Here is a 23,618-nt window from a genome sequence, read left to right as displayed (position 1 = left end):
GTTTTCTTCCTCAGTGGTAGTTTTTTTTTTTTAATGGTGCATCTTATAATGCATGGCATCTCAAAGTTGATGAAATCTGATGATTCTCTCAATCCCCCACCTCAACAGCTTCTCCTCCCGAGTCCCTTACTTGTGAGCAGCAGGATGAGGTGTGAACTTCTCCCTTGTCTCGTGTCCACACCCAGCCACAGAGCCTCTCTGATCCTGCCTGAATCTCGCCAGTCTGCTCCCTCCTCTCGGGCCGGCCCCAGCTCTTGCCTGGACTGGGGCAGCGGTCGGCTCATCAGTCTCCCTGCTCCCATCCCGCAGTTCTGTCTGCCTCCATACTGGCCTCCACAAGCTTCCAGAATGCAGCATGACCATCACACACACGCGTGCACGCACACACACACACACACACACACCCCATGACCTACCACTGCCTTTCCACACCTATTGTCCGAAGGCCAGATTCCTTTGGCCCTGGAATATCAGAGCACTCAGCTTGGAGAGCTCATCTTTCAGTTCCGCTGCAGCAATCCATCCTTTGTGGAGCCTCTGATCCCCCCACCAGCTCTTCCATAACCCCTGTCCTTTGTTCTTTTCCCCCTGGGGGCCTCTGCATTGCTCCTGAGACACTGCTCTCCACATGCCCGGCTTCTCACTGTGCCATGGACGTGGCAAAGACAGGGCCATCTTACATCTCTGTCCCTGCTCCTTGGCCCAGGGGCTGTCCCACCAGAGGTCCTCAGTTAATACCTGCTGAACGAAGTTCACACAAGCAGGAGGCAGCAGAGTCAGGGTTCACGTCCACGCTGACCCAAGTCCACGGTCTGCTTCTCCCACCACATTACACTGCCCACCAAGAAACTGGAGGGAAGTGTGTCCAACACCATCCTGGCCAGTGTCATCAGTATTTTGAAGAGCTGCCCCCTGATAACTTGGAAATAAGATTACCCTCCTTAGCCGTGAGCTGCATAATAAACATATAATAGAACAAAGCAGTCACCTTTAAGTGAATGGCTCACAGACCCAAATACTTCGCCATAAATCAACGGGGGCAGTGGGCTCAGGAGAAAGGAGAGTGATGGCAGTGGCCCTTCCAAGGACTGAGCACAGAACACATGCCCTAGGAGTCTGCCCGAGGCCCAGCGGCCTGTCCTGAAGATGGTCATACCCATGTATTCAACCTCAGAAACAGTTCCCCTTGTGAGGGTTCCATGGACCTTCTGATCATAAATCAGCATCCATAGGACTTGTCAACAGGAAGAACGGATGCCATCTAGAAGACTCATTTCTGTCCCCCTCAGTGGTATGTTTCTGGTTGTAAGTCATAATCAGGGAGTTCTCGTCATGGCACAGTGGAAACAAATCCAACTAGGAGCCATGAGGTTGCCGGTTCGATCCCTGGCCTCACTCGGTGGGTTAAGGATCCGGTGTTGACGTGAGCTGTGGTGTGGGTCGCAGTCGCGTCTTGGACCTGGCATTGCTGTGGCTGTGGCGGCGGCCGACAGCTACAGCTCCTAGTCATCTCCTAGCCTGGGAACCTCCATATGCAGTGGATGTGGCCCTAAAAAGCAAACAGTAATAATACTAGTAATAATAAAAATTCAACATCATAGAGATGTACTGGCAATAGAAAGGGACCATATGTACATCTTACACATACTGGTCAAAAGTACTAGTGCTGGAGTTCCCGTCGTGGCGCAGTGGTTAACGAATCCGACTAGGAACCATGAGGTTGCGGGTTCGGTCCCTGCCCTTGCTCAGTGGGTTAAGGATCCGGTGTTGCCCTGAGCTGTGGTGTAGGTTGCAGACGCGGCTCGGATCCCGCGTTGCTGTGGCTCTGGCCTAGGCCGACAGCTACAGCTCCGATTAGACCCCTAGCCTGGGAACCTCCATATGCCAGGGGAGCGGCCCTAGAAAAGGCGAAAAAAGACCAAAAAACAAAAACAAAAAAAAACACACTAGTGCTGTTAATGTCAGCTTCACTGTGTTGATTTCTATAATGAGCCATGACCGTCATGGACAGGAGGCTGATTAGTGAGATGTACTGTGATAATCAGTAATACAAAGCACATCCAGAGTTAGTCCGAGCATTCTGAGACAGTCTGTGATATGAATGGTGGCAAGGAGGAAGAGGATGCTTTCAACTGTGTATTTTAAATATTCCTCGTCAGCCACGCCCTGGAGTCCTACACGGCCCTCCCCTACCACATGCGGAGCCCCTGCCCTTCCAGCCCCATCGCTCGGCCAGCCTACCAGGGCAGCAACCCCATCAGCGACATCTGGGCAGTCCACGCGCTGAGGATCGTTGCCAAGTATCTGAAGAGGTACGTCACCCAGAGGGGACAGAGGCAAGACAGCAAAGTCACTCTGCACCCTCAGGTGAAATGTAGCCCCAGATCCTGAAACGTCCTGAGCAAGCCTGTTCACCAAAAGGTCAGTTGCTGTAGCCACAGAAGCACGAGAGACCAGCTAACCCTGGACGGAGCCCGGTGAGGACAGGGGGAAACCGAATCCTTCGTCCAAAAAGACGAAGGCGGAGAGGGGAACAGAGCAGCCCCTAATTAATGAAGGACGCAAGTAGAAGGCTTATGCATCAAAGCCTCAAAACCGAAGCTGGGGAGGGGGAGACATCCTTTGAGATCTGGCTACCAAGGGCAGAAATGAGAACCACGAGACAGATGTTGGCCGTGCCTATCAGGCCCTTCCAAAGGCACACGGGACCTACCTGTGAGCAAACTCATGTGAACTCTATTTAAAGAACAAATGTGTAGAGTTGTCTGTCCTGGAAGATATAAACAGCTTCCTAAAAGGTTTAGAAAGACCTATGCATGAAATAGCCAAACAGGCACTTGAGGGAGCAAAGACATACTCAGAGATGAGAGCTTATTCCTAAGACGTTAAGATGTAATGCAAAGTCGAACTCACCTTCGTATGTATACACAGCAGAGGGAAAGAGCATGGTGCCGCCTCTGGCCCAGAGCAGAGCAGGAAGCTACACAGGAGAAGGGACTTGGACCCCGTTTTGTCACAGAGCTGGGGGAGGGACACCATCCAGCTCTCAGAACCCATCAGAGAGCACTTGCCTGGGTAGAAGCGGATGCAGATAATGGGTAGCGAGCATGTGTGATGGGGACACAGGAGTGGCAAAGCAGCAGTAGGAGGTGAAGGGGCAAAAGGGGCAGAGGAAGGGCTGAAACTCCATCCTCTGCTTTTTCATCTTGTTATTCAAGGTATAAGGAACTAACATTGGAAAGAGAAGGAGACACAAACACCTAACTATTCCAGATGAAAGGAGGAAAAAGCCTGACACTTCTATTTCATAGCAGGAGCCCTGACTCCAGAATCACAGAAAACCACGTGGGAGGTGGTTCCCTTGGCCGTTTCTGGCTTCTTCCTGGGGCAGGGCTTCCAAGCCTGTGAGCAGGAAGGCTGAGCTGCATCTGAAAGGGGCCTTTGAGAATTTGCTTTTCCAAAGTGGCACTGGGGACATACAGAGCAAGTGAAGGCCTGTCCTACAATAACATCCCACTTCCATAGTAATAAACATTAAAACAACACATGCATCATGTTGTACAGTAGAAAAAAAAAATAATGTATTGGGGAAATAAAAATAATAATAATAACACTTGCCGTTTCCACAGATACCAAGAGAGGTCTCCAGTGGTTCCCATTTCGGGTGGTGTCACGGAAAGAAAGATGGCTGGGCAGCTCATTTGGCCTGCAGGTGGCCTCAGGCGACAGAGGCTCACTTCAGGGAACCAGCCTGGGCCCCACACATTCTGCCTAGTGTTTACTCTAAGCCCACTCACAGCCGCAGTCAAGGTCATTGACAAGTGAAGAAGAAGAATGAGTCTCAGGGCCCTTTTCTAGAGCAGCTTTCATGGCCCAAGGTTCAGCGCTTTCTTCCCTGCACTTTTATCACATGAGCAGCCTGACAGCATATTTATTATGCCTTTGCTCAGTCTGTTGATGAGAAAATAGTTTCCCTTCGGTTTTCGTCTGGAAGACAAGGTGTCATTTGAATAACTTGCCTAATTTTTCTTCCTATGGAGTAGCATTTCTTTTGCCCAGATCTTTCCCTAAGGCGGCTCTTGATTCAGTAGGAAATGCCAGTGTTGATGTCACTGTCAGGTATTTTTATCATCCACAGGGCTGTCAGAAATCCTGATGATGTTGAAGCAAGGTCTAATATGCACTTGGCAAGTGCTTTTGCTGGCATTGGCTTTGGAAATGCTGGTGTTCATCTCTGGTGAGCAAATCTGAAATTTTCTTTCTTCACCTAAGCTATTGCCCTTGAATTTTTTTTAGTATTTATAACTTAGGACATGTAGTAAGATTTTAAATATGCTATAGAAAGAAGAAATTTAACTTAGGGTCCCAGAATTTTCTTAATTCAAATGCAGTTTATTGGACCACAGATTTTTTTTTTCTTTTTGGTAACAGTTTTATTGAGATATTATTCACACTGTATGATTCACCCACTTAAAATTTACAAGTCACTGGCTTTTAGTATATTCACAAAGTTGTGGTACCATTACCACAACCAATTTAGAACATTTTATCACCTTAAAAAGAAATCCCATACCCCTTAGCTGTGACCCACCAATTCTCGTATACCCTCCAGACTTAAACAACTACTAATCCATTTTTTGTCTCTATGGATTTGCCCATTCCAGACATTTCATATAGATCAAATCATATATCATGCGATCTTCTGTGTCTGGTTTCTTTAACTTAACATAATGTTTCCATGGTTCATCCATGCATGTATCAGTACTTCTTTCCTTTTTATTGCCAAGTAAAATTCCATTGCATGGAATAGATATACCACTTTTTTTTTTTTTTTTGCTTTTTAGGGACACACCTGCAACATGTGGAAGATCCCAGACTAAGGGTCAAACTGGAGCTTCAGCTGCTGGGCTACACCACAGCCACAGCAACACGGGATCCAAGCCACGTCTGTGACCTACAGCACAGCTCACAGCCATGCCAGATCCTTAACCCACTGAGTGAGGCCAGGGATCAAGCCCACATTCTCATGGATACCAATCAGGTTTGTAACCTGCTCAGCCACAATGGGAACTCCAAGATATACCACATTTTATTTATCCATTCATCAAACGATGGACATTTGGATTGTTTCCACTTTTTGGCTATTATGAATAATGCTGCTATAAATAATCATGTACAAGTTTTTCTGTAGACATAGTTTTCATTTCTATCGAGTATATACTAGGAATGGAATTGCCAGGTCATATGGTAGCCCTATGTTAAGTTTTAAGGAACTGCAGGCTGTTTTCCACAAGAGCTGCATCATTTTATTCTCACCAACAGTGGATACAGGTTCTGATTTCTCCACATCCATGCCATGTGGCGTGGATTTTTTTTTTAAACGTCAAATGCATGATTTTTTTCTCCCAGTCTCTCTCAAAAAGAGAAAGGTTGGAGTATTTGTCAATAGTCCAGAATGAATATGTTTAATCAGAACTTCATTGGTATGTTGCCTTAAAATTGAAAACCAGGGAAAATTAAGAATTGGCCTTTGCTGGGAGCCAGTGGTGAAATGGTCACCCTCAAGCTCTGCTGCTGAGAGAACAGATTGGCATCACCTTTCTAAGAAGCAAGTGGGTGAAATCTACCCAGAGCTTGAAAAAGGTTTACACCCTTTGACCCACCAATTTTACTTCTAGGAATGTAGCCTAAAGAAATAATCACGATATGACCAGAGAATTTCCTTATGAGGATATTCACCCAAATGTTATTTATAATGGAAAAATTTAGGGATAATCTAAATTCCCAGCATTTTGGGAATGGTAACTGAAGTTCAGTACTTGAAGAATAACATGTCTATTAAAAATAACATTTTAGAAGAATAGAAAATGATATGGGGAAATGTTTCTAAAGAATGTTGAGTAACAAAAGTAGTGTTTAAAACATGATTATAAATTAAAGATACGTGTAAGAAGATTAGAAAGAAGTAGTCTGCAATGGCTATCTTGAGGAAGTAGGATTATGGATCAATTTTCCTTTTTTTTTTAACAAAGAATATACATAACTATTAAAAGAAAGTGGGAAGCACACCAAGCAATAATTTTCTGAATACTATGCAGCCAAAAACAGGTAAGCATGTTCCCAAGTATTTAGAGACTCAGAGAACAGATAGCTTCTAATCTTTTTTTTTTTTTCTTTTAATTTAGGGCCGTACCTGCAGCATATGGAGGTTCCCAGGCTAGGGGCCGGCCTACACCACAGCCACAGCAACACAGGATCCTTAACCCACCAATCGAGGCCAGGAATCGAACCTGCAACCTCATGGTTACTATTCAGATTCGTTTCCACTGTGCCACAACAGGAACTCCCTAGATTCTAATCTGATGACAAGCAAGGGGCACCTTTTTTAATTTTTTAATTTTTTTAAAGGGCCGCTCCCTCAGCATATGGAGATTCCCAGGCTAGGGGTCTAATCAAAGCTACAGCTGCTGGCTTACCCCACAGCCACAGCAATGCCAGATCTAAGCTGCATCTGCGACCTACACCACAGCTCACGGCAACGCCAGATCCTTAACCCACTGAGCAGGCCAGGGATTGAAACTGCAACCTCATGGTTCCTAGTCGGATTCGTTTCCACTGCAGGAACTCCAGCACCTTTTTTTTCATACAGTTCACCAAAATACTTCATCTTCCTATGAAATGTAAATCTTTTAGTAAATAAAAAAGTCATTGAATAACCCACATTAACAGACTTACAGACCATTTTACCATTGTAAAGTGCTTCATTTTCAATATACTAATTGTAAACATAGTAACTTCTCACAATATGTGTTTTCTGGGTCATCCAACAAACTGTTATATTGTCCTGTTTGTTCACTAAGAATTCGAAAGGATATAAAGTGTTTTCACATTAAAACAAACCAAAAAATCCCCACACATAAAAACCATGGTGCCTTTTCTTAATAGCTTTCAGGCTAGAATAATCACATGTGATTCAACTCCCCTTAGTACATAGCATTTAAAAGGATCTATCAATCATCGGCAAGACACTGGCAGATCAGACTTGCATGTCTAATGCAGTACATCTTGGCTCATAAAACTCCCACCGACACCCTCAATTTGTGAACAAACAATTGCCAAAGCCAGAGGAGTGCAGAGCAAGATAGAAAATGCTTACCCTGAAGCCTATCAAAGAAACTGCAGAGTGAATTCTTGATTTCTTCACAGTCGTAAGGTTAACTGGTATGCCTGGGGAGCAACTTCTGTATCGATAATTTTTGATGGCATACAATTCTATGAGCATTTGAATTTGAACATTTCAGAGGTTTTGTCAATGAAGACACCAAATATCAACTGCATAACAACATATCCTCACAGGAATCAAAGGAAACAGAATGTCTAAGTTGGTGGGTTAATAATATTGTCAAGAGACTGTGAAGGGCTCTCCCCTGTGAGTACTTCTGTACTGTTAACTTGATTTTTCATATCTGTATGTCAACCTAAGGACTGTCTTTCTTTTCTAGCCATGGAATGTCTTACCCAATTTCGGGCTTAGTGAAGACATATAGAGCAAAGGATTATAACGTGGATCACCCACTGGTGGTAAAACCATAAATTCTTTTAATTTAGTCTTAGATTCCTTGCAATTGCCATAAATGTATTTGTCAATTCTTCACTGCTTGGAGTACCGGCTAAAGTAATTTAATATCTAGACCATGGAGGCTGAAGACCAGCTTTGCCCCATCACTCACCATGTTCCATTTCCCTCCAGCCTCATGGCCTCTCTGTGGTACTCACCTCCCCAGCAGTATTCACGTTCACGGCACAGATGTCACCTGAGCGACACCTGGAGACAGCAGGAATACTAGGTATGAACCACTGCTCATAAATCTCTGACCCACATACGTGGAGCGTTTCCTAGGATTGTTTCTGAAGATCAGCCATAAAGGATAATACCAAGAAACACTGCTTTGAGATAATTTAAAATGTCAGTGACCTGCCCAATTCCTATCTAGCACTAAAATTCTGTAATTTTATGTTTCTAAGAGTCTATTAACGATGAAATGGAACCAAATATTGCTTAAGTTTAGAGTAAGAGTATTTCCACTGTTTTCATCCTCAAGGCAAGTGAAACTCTTTATATACTATTAATGCTATGGTTTTTGTTTTAACAGGAAATAAAATGAATCCAAACTAGGAAGTAACAATAAATTTCCAATTATAGAGAACTTTAAATAACCAGAAACTTTATAAAGAGTTCCCCAAAGACATATTTGTTTGCTGTTCTACAGAATAAATAATGTCAATAATAAGATGCCCACGGTGCCTTTTGAATCTTACAAATGCAATGACATTTAAGATCACTTTAGTGTTAAGTAAAATATTAGTATTTTTCTAATACAAGAACTCTTTTAAGTAACCTTGAGTATTCGACTCACTTTTAAAAAATCTATTCCCCTACTTGTGTTTAGGGTAGAAAAGGAAAAGCTAAAAAGAAAACCGATTTATGCTCTTCTAGCACCAGCCGTTGGAGGGATTATTTCCAAGAAGGTCGGAACAACCACAGACATCCTTCCGAGCGTCTCGCCTCACCTCCACTTCTCACACTAGGTGTTACTGAAAGAAGGCCAGGCCTTGATTTCCCCGCACATGACTGCCTGAAACGTGGTGCCAACTTTTCCAGGGATCTTTTCCCTTTCAGACTGGGGAACATTGGTCAGCCCTAAGCTGAAACTCAGACCCTTGGTAAATAGGAAACAGCATAAATAGGCAGAGCCCAGATACTAGGCTGGGCATATGTTAACTGGGAACATCTTCCAGAACCAAAACCTAACTTTCCAGGCAACCAACAAAACTGAGAAGGCAATGCCTCTGTCAGACAAAACCCATGCAGTTGTTTCCTCTTACACGGGAAATCTTAGTTAATGTCATTCCACATTTAGCCATTAAGTATTTTGATTCCTCGTGTAATCTTAGATTTAGAGCAATGTATTCTCTCTTTCCTACCTCTCTTTTTTTCTAAAACACTTCACAGGAAAACCTGGAGGTTTGGATGGTATGTTTTATGGCCACAATCCCAGGAACATCAAAACCTCATAAACCCCGTATAGCGTGTCACCTCTCCACCGAATCGGTATCCGAGCGGCCATTGTGTAATACAGCCTGGTCTTGTCAGGTCGGCTCTACCTTCCATCTAGCTGCTCTCCCAACAAGCTCCGGACCTGGTTCTATTTATACCTTTTCCTGGATTACTTAAACAGTTCTGTCAGAGAACAGAAAGGTTAAAACTGATGTAACAATATACTTCAGTATGGGGGTGAACCGGACATTCTCGTCTCTTTTTGACCAATACAGAGGAAGTGGACTTGGACAATGGGAGGCATTTTGGTTAATAAATAAATAATGCTGCCTTCTGTTTACAGATTGCTGCACTTTCTGGCAATGAACGTGTCCACCTAGAACAGATGGGGGCAGGGGTGCTAAAGATCTGGAATCAGTTTCGTCTGGGAGCTTTCACTGCCACCTACCTGAAGGCAGGACCCCCGGGCTCTTCCACACTGAAGTCTCCATGATTTTGTGTATTAATCAGTGATTATGAACAAATTCTGCCCTTACAAATCTCCAGCCCTTGGCAACCTTCTTCCTTATTCACCATCATCGTTATCTCCATAGTAAACACTGCTTTCTGAGTCTCCATATTCTTAATTCCGCCTGACAGGTTCTTTAACATGTATTTAGAGGAACCTATATACATTTGGCAACAGAATTTAAAAAAAAAAAGGTTTTGTATCTATAAAGAGGAAATATTTCCTTCCCTGGCCACACCTAATCCATTTTTATCGTTTCCTTCTTTCTGGCAGTTAATGTGGGCTTGGGGGGCTTCCGAAGATTCTTGTCTCATGAGTGTTTGCAAAGGGTTTGTCTCCCTAAGCTGTTGCTGTGAGAGAGGACATGAATGTGCAGACCTCTAGGTGTCAGCAAATTCCCAGCCTTCAAAGTTACATAAGCTGTATTTTCTCCTCCAGATGCTCACTCCTCCCGTCCAGACACCAGCCTTCTTTCTTGGTCTCCTTCCTGTGCCTCTTTTCCTGGCTCTGTTCCTCCCTTCCCACCCCCGTGGGAAGGTGAGAGCCAAGTTAGCGGCTCCTCCTGCCCTTCCCTTCCGCGGGGCTGACTGCTGGACCGCCCCCACGTGGAGCCACAGGGTGCCCTTGTCCTTGGGGCAAGGGAGCTGGCAGTAGGTTATGTTTTCAGCTAACCAGAGTCACACCCAGGGCCAGATTCCCTCTCCCTCTCTACAGTCGGTGCTCTGTGTCTTCCAGGAGCCGACACCCGCACAGCCAGGACCCCAGATGCTGGGCCCATTTTGGCAGACACTTTGCGAAAATTCTTATTTGATCTGGATGTGGACGATGGCCTAGCTGCCCTTGGTTACTCCAAGGCCGACATCCCCGCCTTAGTGAAAGGGACACTGCCCCAGGTAAGAGATGCAGCCCAACTGCACCCCCCACAAGACACACAAAGCTCCAGGGGAGACATGGCCCATTTGGGGCATCTTAGGGGGCATATGAAAACCCAGATCCCCCCTTCCTCTTCCTTTGCCTTTACATTCTTCCATTAAAGTGTGGCTTATGTGAAGCTTTGGTGATATAATGAAAGGATCCTTTATAAAAATTAAAGGCAAAAACAACCATCTTTATCTGGAATGTTGCAGAATTTCCCTTTTCTTCATTTCTGCTCTTTTAAAAGCCCCCTATCAAACTATGAGGAGCTGTCCCAAAAGGGCCACTAATATTATTTTCCATTATAAGGAGTTACAAATTCTATTTTGTGAAGAATAGACATGGCCCTTTAAGATGATTGCAAAATCACTTTTTAAACATACTTGGGAGATTGTATACTTTATTCATATGTATACATATCTGTGTCACTTTGAATCTTCTTACATTTATTTATATGTTCCTAAAGAATCTGAAGCAAGCAGTTCTCCTGTATATGGTGGGATCATCACAGATGTAAAGTTTCCCCTCCAGCTTCTCATGAAGAGGGATTATCCCCCTTGGGTCTCTCCTTCATTTAGGATCAGACACTCTTGTGTCATAGCCCCAGAGCCTAACAGGTCAAGGCCCTGCTCACTGCAATTCACCATAAAATAGAGAGCTCAGGGCTGTGAGATGACACCAGGTTCACTCAGTCCTCCTGTCCAAAGGGGGAAAGGCAAGGATCACTTAAACAGTATGAGGATATATGGAAAAGATGAAAACTCTAATTCAGAAAGATACATGCACCCCAATGTTCAGAGCAGCACTATTCACAACAGCCAAGACATGGAAACAACCCAAGTACCCATCAACAGATGACTGGCTTAAGAAGATGTGGTATATATACAATTAAATATTACTCAGCCACAAAAAGAATGAAATATTGCCATTTTCTGCAATGTGGATGGACCTAGAGTTTATCATACTAAGTGAAGTAAGTCATACAAAGACAATTAACATATGATATCACTTATATCTGGAGTTTAAAAAACAATACAAATGAATCTATATGCAAAACAGAAAGGGACTCACAGACGTAGAAAACAAACTTACAGTTACCAAAGAGGAAAGGGAATGGGGAGAGGGATAAATTAGGAGTGTGGGATTAACAGATACAAACCACTATATATAAAACAGATAAGCAAGGAGTTCCCATCATGGCGCAGCAGAAGCAAATCTGACTGGGAACCATGACGTTGTGGGTTCGATCCCTGGCCTCACTCAGTGGGTTAAGGATCCTATGTTGCTGTGAGCTATGGTGTAGGTCACAGACATGGTTTAGATCTGGCGTTGCTGTGGCTGTGGTGTAGGCCAGCAGCTGTAGCTCCGATTAGACTCCTAGCCTGGGAACCTCCATAGGCTGCATATGCGGCCCTAAAAAGCAAAAAAAAAAAACCGAAAGCAATAAGAACTCACTGTATATAGCACAGAGAGTTATATTCAATATCTTGTAATAAACTATAATGGAAATGATAAATGATTCTGCAATATATGTACTTATAACAATCACACTGCTACTCCCCATGAAACTTACACAATATTATAAGTCAACTATACTTCAATTTAAAAAAACACTCTGGGAGTTCCCGTCATGGCTCAGTGGTTAACAAATCCGACTAGGAATTATGAGGTTGCGAGTTCAATCCCTGGCCTCGCTCAGTGGGTTAAGGATCTAGCGTTGCCATGAGCTGTGGTGTAGGTCACATACATGGCTTGGATCCCACATTGCTCTGGCATAGGCAGGAGGCTGAAGCTTTGATTCAACCCCTAGCCTGGGAACCTCCACATGCAGAGGGTGCGGCCCTAGAAAAGAAAAAAGACAAAAATAAATAAATAAATAAAAATTTAAAAACACTCTGAGGGTGAGGATAAGGCACTCCTGCCCAAAGTTATGACATTCATGTATCTATCCCTGACACCGGACCAGAGTTAGCAGCTGGAATATCCACTCACACAGCATCCTACTTACCACAAATGGCACTGCTCCTCCCGGAGCCCACCCCAGTTAAGCAAGAGCCTCAAACTGGCTTCATCCTCACTTAGCAAGTGCTCAGATTGTTGAAGGCCTCACCATTCAGGTAAGATAATATTTATATGGGCTGGATTTACAGACTTAGCTGACCACAAGAGCCAGGTAGATAAAAGCAATGCACAAAGCAATTCAAGGCACGAGGGAGTGGAGGGGACTTTGGTGAACTGGAAAGCACACGACCCATTTCATTAGGTGAGCAGCTTTTCAGCCGCAATTTATTATCACAAGCATAAATTCGTGTCCCCATGTTGGCAGAACTTGCAATTTTTAAGAAAAAGCAGCAGTTGGGATGTCTGTGTTGAATTCTCTGATTTCTCTACAAACCAAACATGGCCCATGGGCCACCAATTTCCCTGATTTAGAGTCAGGCCCAGTCAGATTCAGTTGCATCCAAAAATATAAACAAACGAGAAAAAGAGGAGTCTCAAAGTACAGCAGAGCCCCTGGTTCTAACCCATAGTCCTAACCTAGAAGACCAAGGGACTAAACAAAAAAATATGATCATCACAATGACTTTATCCAAACCTACTAGACTTTAAGTTCCATGAAGGCAGGAGAGTGTTTCACTCATCCATCTTCTGTAACACCCAGCACAGGCTAGGAAACATCTTAACTGACACAGTCCTGCAACCCTCTCCTAACTCTTCTGTCCATGTGAGCCTAATGGCTGAACAGTGGCCACTTTTATTTATTTATTTATTTAGTCTTTCGTCTTTTTAGGGCTGCACCTTCAGCATATGGAGGTTCCCAGTCTTGGGGTCCAATCAGAACTGCAGCTGCCGGCCTACACCACAGCCACAGCAACGCAGGATCTGAGCCGTGTCTGCAACCTGCACCACAGCTCATGGCAACGCCAGATCCTTAACCCACTGAGTGGGGCCAGGGATCAAACCTGCGTCCTCATGGATACTGGTTGGGTTTGTTAACCACTGAGCCATGACAGGAACTCCCAGTGGCCATGTTTGAGCAGTTTCCTTAGACTTAATGGGACTTAGCCAATGACAAGGATCCACAAAAGCCCATCCAGGGACCCCAGAGACCAAGCGGTCCCCACGATTTTGACTTAGCCTCTGGCTCTTATAGTATGGTCCCAGCAAGCGTGTCCACTCTCCAGGGGGTCCTCTGCAAAGTTCTCCTTGTTTAGCCCAGGAAAGGGTTCAGGAATATGTGTTGATCAACCTCCAAGAATGGTATTCATGATCTTCAGATGAAACTGGTGATATCATTGGCCATTTAACTGCTGGTGGCAATGCATTTTCCAGCCATCAGCACACACTGACAGGTGTAGACGGTTTTAATTCTACCGCACTTAGGCATCCTCTTTCAAAAGCTGTTCCACGCAGCAACAGATCCAGACTAACACTTGAGACCATCCACTAATATAGCAAGTTAATTAGGTATCATTCTGACTGCCTCAGTGCACATGTCATACTGGGAAATCACAGACAGCAGAACCTTAATTAGACCAAACTCATTTCTTAGTTTCACAAAAGATGCAAGGTAAATTGAATCTTTCCAATTCAAGTCATGTCTATAAAGTAGGAAGCCAGGATTTCCTCAAGCTGTGTTCATAAAGCAGCTCCAACATGGATGTCCTTTGATCATGTTTTCATGATTAAGAGAAACATAATTTTAATTAACTGGCACTAGTTCAGTTTTAAAGCCAAGGTGAGATATATATATACACACACAGGGAAGGGGAACTAGTCATAGGACTTCAGAAGGAATCTTAGAAACAGGCTTGTCTGTTTTGCAGTGGAAGAACTATGTCAGGTTTTTGTTTAGTTTTTTTTGGCAGCAGTGAACATTTTACAGGAATGCTATGGCAACTTCAGAATTTTAGGCATGCAGCAAGCAGATGAACCTTCACTTACTAGCATCTACAGGATTTAAGGCAGCGAGCAGGATATACTGGCTTCTGCAAAGAACATTGCCAGAAAGCCTGTTTCATGCAGTGGACATGTGATAAAGCTGCTTTTATGTCCAGCAAGGAGGGATCAGTTTTCTCTGGAAGGAACAACCAGGCCAGTATTTTTGACCAAACACCACAGCCTGTACTGGGGGCAGCAAATGGCAGCCCTGTGTACAGAGGTTTCCAACTGCTAAAGCCAGGCTGCACGGGAGCAGGCAAGAATAAATTAATCTTCCAGCCTGGATTTCTGAAACCTCTGGAAAGAAACATTTACACTGCAAGTCAAAACGTTTCATTACCGAGGAGCGCTGTCTACCAAAATGAGCACTTCCACGCCCTGGCAGACAGGCCAGCTGACATGGGATTTGACAAATGTGCTAAATGTAGTAGTTGAATTTATTCCAGGGCCCATGTTCATCAACTGTCGTTCACTCTTATGTGTCCATAATTAATAGCACAGTGTGGACCACATCCAAATTCTGAGAGGTTAGCTTTCTGAGCTCTTATATGGCATAGGTGACATGTGCATGAACATATCGCAAACTTTACATCCTTGTCTGCATTGAACCAGTCACTGGGGGTTAGAAACACGAAAGAGAAACTACTTCATCAAAGATGAACAGAGCTGCTTGTTCTGGCCGCACCCACAGCATGAAGAAATTCTCGGGCTGGGGATGGAACCTGCACCATAGCAGTGACCCCAGCCACACTAGCCACAACACCAGATCCTTAACCACTGGGCCACCAGGGAACTCCTGAACAGGGCTGTGTTAAGGGTCCTTGAGTTCATCAGATAAGAGTCTCTCCCATCATCAACAGAATAATGTGACGGTCTTTGACCACAGCAAATACTGAACTTCAGTTCTGGACCCACCACAAACATATCTGTAAATCACTGAGAACAAGTGTCTGCCTTGTCATGGAGTTTCAGAATTCGCTGAGGTCTCTAAAAGACATGCTGGGAAAGGAAATTTTACCTTGGCTTCAAATATACTCTTCAGCATCGTCCCCCATCCTTCTCCCATCTATCCATACATTCTTTTTTTTTTTTTTCTTTTTAGGTTTTATTGAAGTGTAGTTGATTTACAATGTTGTGACAATTTCTGCTGTACAACAGAGTGATTCAGTTCATTCTTTTTTTTTTAAATTGTGGTCAAACATACCTGACATAAAATTTACTATTTTAAGCCTTTTTAAGTGTACCGATCAGTTCCATTGAGGACATTTACAATGTTGTACAACCATCATCACTATCCATTTCCAGAAGCTCTGCTGTACTGATGAATGATAAATAATAACTCCCCACTCTCCCCTTCCCCCAGACTCTGGGAACCTCTATTGTACTTTCTGTCACTATGAATTTGCCTATTCTAGGTAATTCACATAAGTAGAATCATATGCTACTTGTCCTTTTGTGTCTACATAATGTCTTCACTTAACATAATGTTTTCAGCATGTCTGAATTTCCATCCTTATTATGGCTGAATAACATTTCATCGTGTAGACACGGCACATTTTGTTTATCCATTCATCTGCAGATGGACACTTGGGTTGTTTCCACCCTTTGGCTATCGTGAAGAGTGCTGCTATGAATATCAGTGTACAAATATCTGTTTAGTCCTTGCTTTCAACTCATCTAGGCATATACCTAGGAATAAAATTGTTGGATCACAGGGTAATTCTATGTTTAACTTTTCGACAAACTGCCAGACTATATTCCATAGTAGCTACATCATTTTACATTCCCACCAACCATGCATGTGGGTTCCTATTTCTCCACATCTTCACCAACATTTGCTATTTTTCATTTTTTGACTGCCAACCTAATAGGGGTGAAGAGGTAACTCGTGGTTTAAACGTGCATTTTCCTAATGACTAATGACACTGAACATCTTTTCCTGTGCTTATGAGCTGTTGATATATCTGAAGAAACATCTATTCAAGTCCTCTGCCTGTTTTTGAGTTGCATTGTTTGGAGGGTTTTGCTATTTAGTTGTAGCAATTATTTTTACAGTTTGGATATTAATCCCTTATCAGATATATGATTTCTCCCATTCTGTGAGTTGTCTTTTCACTCTCTTGATAGTATTCCTTGATGCATAAAAGTTTTTAATTTTGATGTAGTCTAGTTTATTTATTTATTTATTTTTTGCTCCCTGGATTTTGGTGTTCCAAACCGAAAGTAATGAATATTTTACCATTTTTTTCTAAGAGTTTTAAGGTTTTAGCTCTTATATTTCGGTCTTTACATTTAGGTGCAGTTAAAGTTAATTTTTCTATACATCCTTCCTTCTTCTCATCCTTCCTTTTACCTGACAAATATTTACTGAAGTCTTACTATATACCATGAATTGTACAGGCTACAATGAGGAAAATAAAGTTCCTTCCTTCCCTCCCTCATGGAGCTTAGCGAGGAAGACAATGGACATGTAAACAAATCCGTAAATTAGAAACAAGCCAAATCCATTCAGATCATGATTAGTGGTGAGAAGGAAGCTTGGGCCATGGGCTGGTGATTTCACGCGGACAGCGCAACGAGAACTCCAGCACGTGTGGTCAGAGAAGGCCTCTGAGTGGAGGTGGAGGCAGACACGTAAAGGTCTGGGAGAAGCAGCCCAGGCAGAGCAGCAAGGCCTGAGACAGGATGAAGATGAGAATTTTCACGGGACTGCAAAGGGGCAGGGGGCCTAAGTGAGATGAGTGGGTGGCAGAGGAGTCAGAGCTGGGATGAGCAGTGGACCAGGTCAGGCGGGGATCCGAGGACATGGTTTGGTTCTCACTGCAGGGGGACGCTGTCAGAGAGCCTAGGCAAGGCTTGCAATGTGGAAAATCACTCTGGTGGGTGGGGAGAATTACTTCTGGGGGGTGGAAACAGAAACCTGAGGAGCCTCTGTGGTAGGACAGGAGCAAGCGGTGACCAGGACAGGTTCTGGTGGATCTGGAAGTAAGAAGTGGTAGGATTTGGGGGTAATCTATCAGACCTGCCAATAGATTAACCTTGTAGGGAGGTGGAAAGAGGAATCCAGGATGACTCCTGGGTTTTTGCCCGAGTGACTGGGTGTCATTCCTGAGAGGAGGGAAATGGGAGGCAGGGGGAGTCAGAGTCCTGTCTTGTACATGTGAATCTGGAGATGCCAACACGTCTCCCTCCCATTGCCTTATGAATCCAACCAATAACTGTGGGGCACCTGTCTGCCAGGTGTCAAGCCCTCTGGTGGACGTTGGGCACAGCTCTGCCTTGGGGAACTTCCCTCTTCTACCAAGTGTGCTCTTACCCAATGCTCATCACAGGGAGACTGGCCAGAAAGGGCCGAGAGACCCACAAACATGGAACCAAAACGCTGGCATGTTTCTTGATTTCATTTAGGCCTGGAAATGTGGGGGCTAAGGGGCCACTGGCAGGAGTGTCAAGAGCAGTACAATGTCTTGGTGTTTTTGCTGATTCAACTTAGTAATCACTGGGGAAATTAAGGAAGTCACTAAATTCATGTGGGAAGGTAGAGATAAAACCTTAATTTTTTTTTTAAAGAGGCACTTGTTGCCTGAAAGTTAATGTCCCCATGAAGTCCTTCTGAATGTACCTGAAGTCCAAGTTGCAAGACATATGGTCCGTGAAGTCAAGGATGCACCAGTTCTGCTGTCCTTGGCAGCACAGGTGCCTGGGTCAGTGCCCTCTACACAGGGGGAAACTGGCAGAGGCAGCTGACCATCATGGTTTGGTCATTATAGGAGCTGTTTTTCCCAAGGTTCACGGAGTTCTGTACATGTGGGCAAAAGGCTATTCTCAAGACCTAAGGCAAGGATAATTAATTGCTTTTGAAAATTTCACAGGAAATAGGCGTCACTTGATAAACTTCTGAGCTAGGATGAAGCAAACAAGAAATGTGATTTTTAAAGACAGGACTATTATCAAGTTTCTTTCTCAGGATGGAGGGCTTTTTTTTTTTTTTTTTTTTTGTCTTTTTGCTATTTCTTTGGACCGTTTCCGCGGCATATGGAGGTTCCCAGGCTAGGGGTCAAATCGGAGCCGTAGCCCCGGCCTACGCCAGAGCCACAGCAACGCAGGATCCCAGCCGCGTCTGCGACCTACACCACAGCTCACGGCAACACTGGATTATTACCCCACTGAGCAAGGCCAGGGATCAAACCCGAAACCTCATGGTTCCTAGTCGGATTCGTTAACCACTGATCCACGATGGGAACTCCAGGATGGAGGGCTTTTACAGACCGTCTTTGCAGAGCCCTAGGTAACTCTTTTTGTCTACACTTTCAGGAAAGGGTCACCAAGCTTGCACCACGCCCTCAGTCAGAAGAGGATCTGTCTGCCCTGTTTGAAGCGTCAATGAAACTGTATTAATTTTCACTGAAAGAATTACCTTTGGCCAATTCTGTTCTGAAAACAGAAGTTGATCTAGCAAGAGCTTTGTCTTTGCACCTCCACACAGAACTTCCCTGTTACCAGCTTGCATGTGATATAAATTTATCCTGCAAAGAATGATATATATGACTGAGTCACTTGGCTATGCAGCAGAAATTGGCACAACATTGTAATCAACTACACTTTAATAAAAAATTTTTAATTACAAAAAAAAGAATATAAATTTACACTGCAGAAGATTCTCTGATGCTCCCAGTCCCTCTGCTTCTATAGAACAGGGGGGACAAGTACCCACTATGCTGGACCCTCGGTCAGGCTCCAGGGATCCAATTTTCTGCCCCAGCCCTGCAGACTGCCCCTGCTTCATGTATCAAAAAGACAAAAACTCTGTATCCACCCAAACTGTTAATGCATACATCCTATGCTCAGTAATCAGTCCCACGTCTAGAAATGTTTCCTATAGAAATACTAGCACAAGTGTGTAAAGAAATATGGCAAGGGCGTTTCTGGCAGCACATTTTCTAATAATAAAAAATGTGAATGAACTTAAGTATTCATGAATTGTATACAGATAAAGAAATCATAGGATATTAAAGAATGGAATGGCATTGTGTTACTAATAACAAATGAGAATAAATCTACTAGAAATATGTCCATGATAAACTGCTACACTGGAAAATAGTTAAGTTGCAGGGCAGTTACATATTAGTGTGGTCTGATTTTCACTTTTTAAATTATATATAAATATATTTCTATATACAAAAAAAGGTACACATCAAAATATTAAAAGTTATTGCTGAAGAAATGGAATCTGGAGGAAAGAGAAGAGAAAATGTTCACTTTATAGCTTATACTCTCAGTTTTTATTGTACAAACATCTGTATTATTTGGATTTGTTACAATAAGCACATATTTTCTTTTTTTTTTTTTTTTTCCTTTTCGGCCGCCTCGCCAAAAAGGGCCAGGGATTAGATCCGAGCTGCAGTTTGTGACCTAATGCTGCAGCTGTGGCAATGCCGGATCCTTTAACCCACTATGCTGGACCAGGGATCGAACCCTCATCCTGGTGTTGCAGAGACACACAGATCCCACTGTGCCACAGTGGGAACTCCACTTTTTCTAATTTTAAAAGGGGAAAAGAAAGAAAAATATCACTTTGCTAATTTAGGTCAGATTCATCTTATTTTATTAAAATGCTAGTAACTAATATTGCAAAGGTAAAAACAAATCCAAAGGGGTAATATGTCAGAGATGGATCCTCTGATGTTTGATGATGACATGTGACTGACGATGTCAGAGACGGATCAGTTGTTCTTGTGAGAAAAACACAACCATCCTACCTGATAATTCCTTCTTTGGAAAATGGCTCTGGTGCTCAGCATAAATTAATTCAAAAGCAAGCCATTGCGCAGTTTACAGACTTTAGGATGCAAGTCAAATCTAAGTAGCCGGATCATCTGCCTCCTGTTATTCCCAGCCTGCATAAACGTCCAGGTTCGTTTTTCCTCACAATGGGGAGAGCACTGAGGTTGGCCTGCTGGAGCCTTGGCAGTCTAGATCTCGGGGTACTCACAGATTTATTCATATTTTAAACTGGGCTATAGTTTTAATCAAGTAAGTGAAGTATATAATAACAACCTGCCCAGGCACACTTTCTCTCTATAAACATCTTTATTTCCTTGGAATTTTAAAAACAGCATTTAAATACTGTTTATAGAGAGTTTCATCTAATGACAGACATAAAATATGTTCAGTACCTGAATTAAAAACTGGTAATACAAAGAGAAACACAAGAAATATTTGTTCATATCGAGCCATCCAAAAAATAGCCGCTGTTTAAAAAATTTTAAAGTAAATGTTCTCCCACTTTCATGCATATATATACATATTATGACTATATATATGTATATACATTTTTACTTAGAAATGATATCGCTAAAAAAAAAAGACAAGAGAAATGGTATTGTTAAGGTACAGTTTTTAGTTCCCACAGAACATTCAAATTCTTTACACCACACAAGCAAAAGGAAAGCACAAGACAGTCCTGACAGAATTTCGGCTCTGCCTTGACTACATTTAGCTAAGATTCCCTCCAGCTTTTTAGGAGAATCGTCGATTCTGAGAGCGGAAGCTTTGTGAATAAGACAGGGAACAGCTACGCTCTCTGCCAATCCAAGATCCTTCAGGAAACTTAAAGCTGTTAATGAATGTCTCAAAACAGCAAAAATACATGTGTACCCTCCTTGCCCCCCGTCCCCAAAGAAAGTTCGGGTAAATTCTAGACCACTTGTAATATATTTTGCAAGGTGATGTGGCCTCATTAGAACAGCGTAAGACCCCGTAAAGGGTCTAGGGCCCTGGGTTCCACTCCAGCCCCTTGGTCTGAAGCTTACTTTATTCAACCAAGTCCTCCTCAAGCCTGAAAATACGATGACTCGATTTCACGTACTACCTTGTCCTTAATGTGAGACTTTGAGTTTGGGAAGTTTAATGTACAATAATTTGAAATATGAAAATGCACTCTCTGTTGCTCTGAAATGTTCGATGCCATTTCTCCCAGCAACCAGCTGTCTGAGTGTGACTCACCAGGAGGGTGTGTGGTGTTCATACTGATAATGACTCTGTAGAGGAAGGATTTAAAGGTCAGGCATGAAGAAACAGATTTAGGATGGCTTCGTGTTTTTCATTCTAATACCCGTCATTCTGGTCCTTATAATTTGAGAATATGGAAAAGATGTGTTCTTGACTTACTAGCTATTAAGCAAGTATGAGATAGGAGATGATGGCCATTCCTGTAAACCACTTTCATGTTTCTGATACAGCAATTAAGTGCATTTTTCTAGGTCAAATCCTATTTAACTACCAATTTCCTTAAAAGATCAGAAAGTTCTCAGGGGTCAACAGCTCCATTTATATGGACTAAGTTACTTGCTAAGGAAATGAAAATTTTAAAAATTGTATTCAAAAGCTTGTATAATGTTACTTTCATCGTGTTTCTCTGATTTGTGTCAAGTGCCACAATAAACAGCTGTGTGCTGCACTCCTGTCCCTTCCCCAGACACAGGCAGGGCGGTGCTGGGCTTGGCATTGTTTGCGTAGCTGGGGACAGAGCTGTGGGGTGTTTTCCAGTGGTTGATGGGGGAAGTCTGCTCTTATAACATAGAGACAAGTACGGTATCAAAATAGAGAGCAAAAATTGCTTTTCTGGCCTTTTAACCCTGAGAAAGATTAATGGTTGTTTGGATTAGAAACTGTACCCCAGTGAGGGACTGTTGCCTCCGGGGAGTGGGTATGAGAAGGGGGACTGTTCACCTCCGGGTCAGCACCGCACAGGCAGGCGTGTCTCTGATGACTAGTAACCCCAAGCCGAGGCAGCTGCCTGGGCTCCACCATCAAATGTCTGATCCTCTGGGAGCTACTGAGGAGGCCAGGCTGCATCCTGCCATCACCATTACAATGGCCTGCAGAAGGCAGTCTCCAGGGACAAGCAACACTTTGAATGGGCAGAAACTGGTTCTTGAAGCCCTGGGTTGACATACTGGCAGCTGGGGGTGGGAGGGTCTAGTTTCTCATGCTATTATTCCACTGTCTTCCCAACCACCCCAACAGCTCTCAGAACAAATGCACACACACACCCCAAATTGCAATACGTTTGCAATTTTGTCCCATGTGAAATCCTTCATGAAACTATGGGCAGGACAGCTAACTTTAAAGTAGCTCCATTTCATTCTTTCTGGCTTTAAAATCGGCTTGAGTGCTTTTAATTGGTTTGCTAACTTATAAAATTGGAAACTGATTAAAATAATCATGAGCAAAAAGGAAAGAAACAAATACCATCATGCTATTACCCAAACACAGCTGTTATCATTTGCTATATTTCCTTTCCATCTTTTTCATTTCGGTGGTGTAATCTCCAGCTTTTTTCCCTTAAGAAATGACATTTTAAATATTTTCTATGTTGCCACATAATCTTCAGAACCATTATTTTTACATTTTTAGGAATTTAATAATTTATTCTTATTATAGGGCACCAAGATTGCTTCCAAATTTTTACTCCTACCAATACCATAGCAATGAATAAATGAATAATGTGCATGTGGCTTTTCTCATATTCTAAATTAATTTCTTGGGTTAATTAATTCCCAGATGGAATTTTTACATTAAAATATGGACATTTTTATGCCTCTTGACTCATATTATCAGATTATAAATACCTCACTATTGTTTTAAATGTTGATTCCACTTTTCTCCAATCTTGGTTCTCTTCAAAATAAATACTAGCACAGAACAAGAAGACGAAATGAAAGTTCACATGGGTGAATTAGACTAGACTATTTGTACAGACTTGCAAAAGTCAACTGTGGTTTTTCTTTTAAGTTGATATATCTTAGTTTTAAGAATTTGAACAGATTAAAATTCTCAAAATTGTGAAACTTACTTTAATGTTATATGTTTGCCTTTTAAGTGAAATGGTAAATCACCAAGTCTACTTTTTTGCATCACTTACATCTAAGCCTATGGGCCTTTGTTACTACTTTCACAGTCCTCAGTTTTACTGGCAAAAAAAAAAAGACAGCAACATATAAATGTCCTTTTCTATAATGGTATTTTAGAATCAGCTGGGGTGCTGCATGAAAAAATTAGGAGATAAACACCACCAAGGAATCACCCACCAATATCCCTTCTATGGATCTAAGTTGCCCCTCTGACCAGAAACCTCCCCGAGACCTGCAGGTATGCATGCTGGTCCCATGATGGTCTTGGCAACCTTACTGG

At 42.9% G+C, this 23,618-nt stretch overlaps 1 protein-coding gene across 1 annotated transcript in view; it reads left to right on the top strand.

Moving 5' to 3' along the window:
- The window catches only part of ADHFE1 (alcohol dehydrogenase iron containing 1), a 33,617-nt gene extending 14,230 nt beyond the window's left edge, over positions 1–19,387 (top strand). The window contains exons 9-14 of the mRNA XM_047783828.1: positions 2,160–2,312; positions 4,139–4,237; positions 7,503–7,581; positions 7,751–7,847; positions 10,302–10,459; positions 18,738–19,387. Of these exons, the coding sequence (XP_047639784.1) occupies positions 2,160–2,312; positions 4,139–4,237; positions 7,503–7,581; positions 7,751–7,847; positions 10,302–10,459; positions 18,738–18,821 (670 nt within the window). The 3' untranslated portion in view covers positions 18,822–19,387. The remainder of the gene's footprint in view (positions 1–2,159; positions 2,313–4,138; positions 4,238–7,502; positions 7,582–7,750; positions 7,848–10,301; positions 10,460–18,737) is intronic.
- The last annotated feature ends 4,231 nt before the right edge of the window (positions 19,388–23,618 follow it).

This window comes from Phacochoerus africanus, chromosome 6, assembly GCF_016906955.1.
Source record: "Phacochoerus africanus isolate WHEZ1 chromosome 6, ROS_Pafr_v1, whole genome shotgun sequence".
Taxonomy (NCBI): Eukaryota; Metazoa; Chordata; class Mammalia; order Artiodactyla; family Suidae; genus Phacochoerus; species Phacochoerus africanus.
This window is presented reverse-complemented; position numbering and strand designations above follow the sequence as displayed.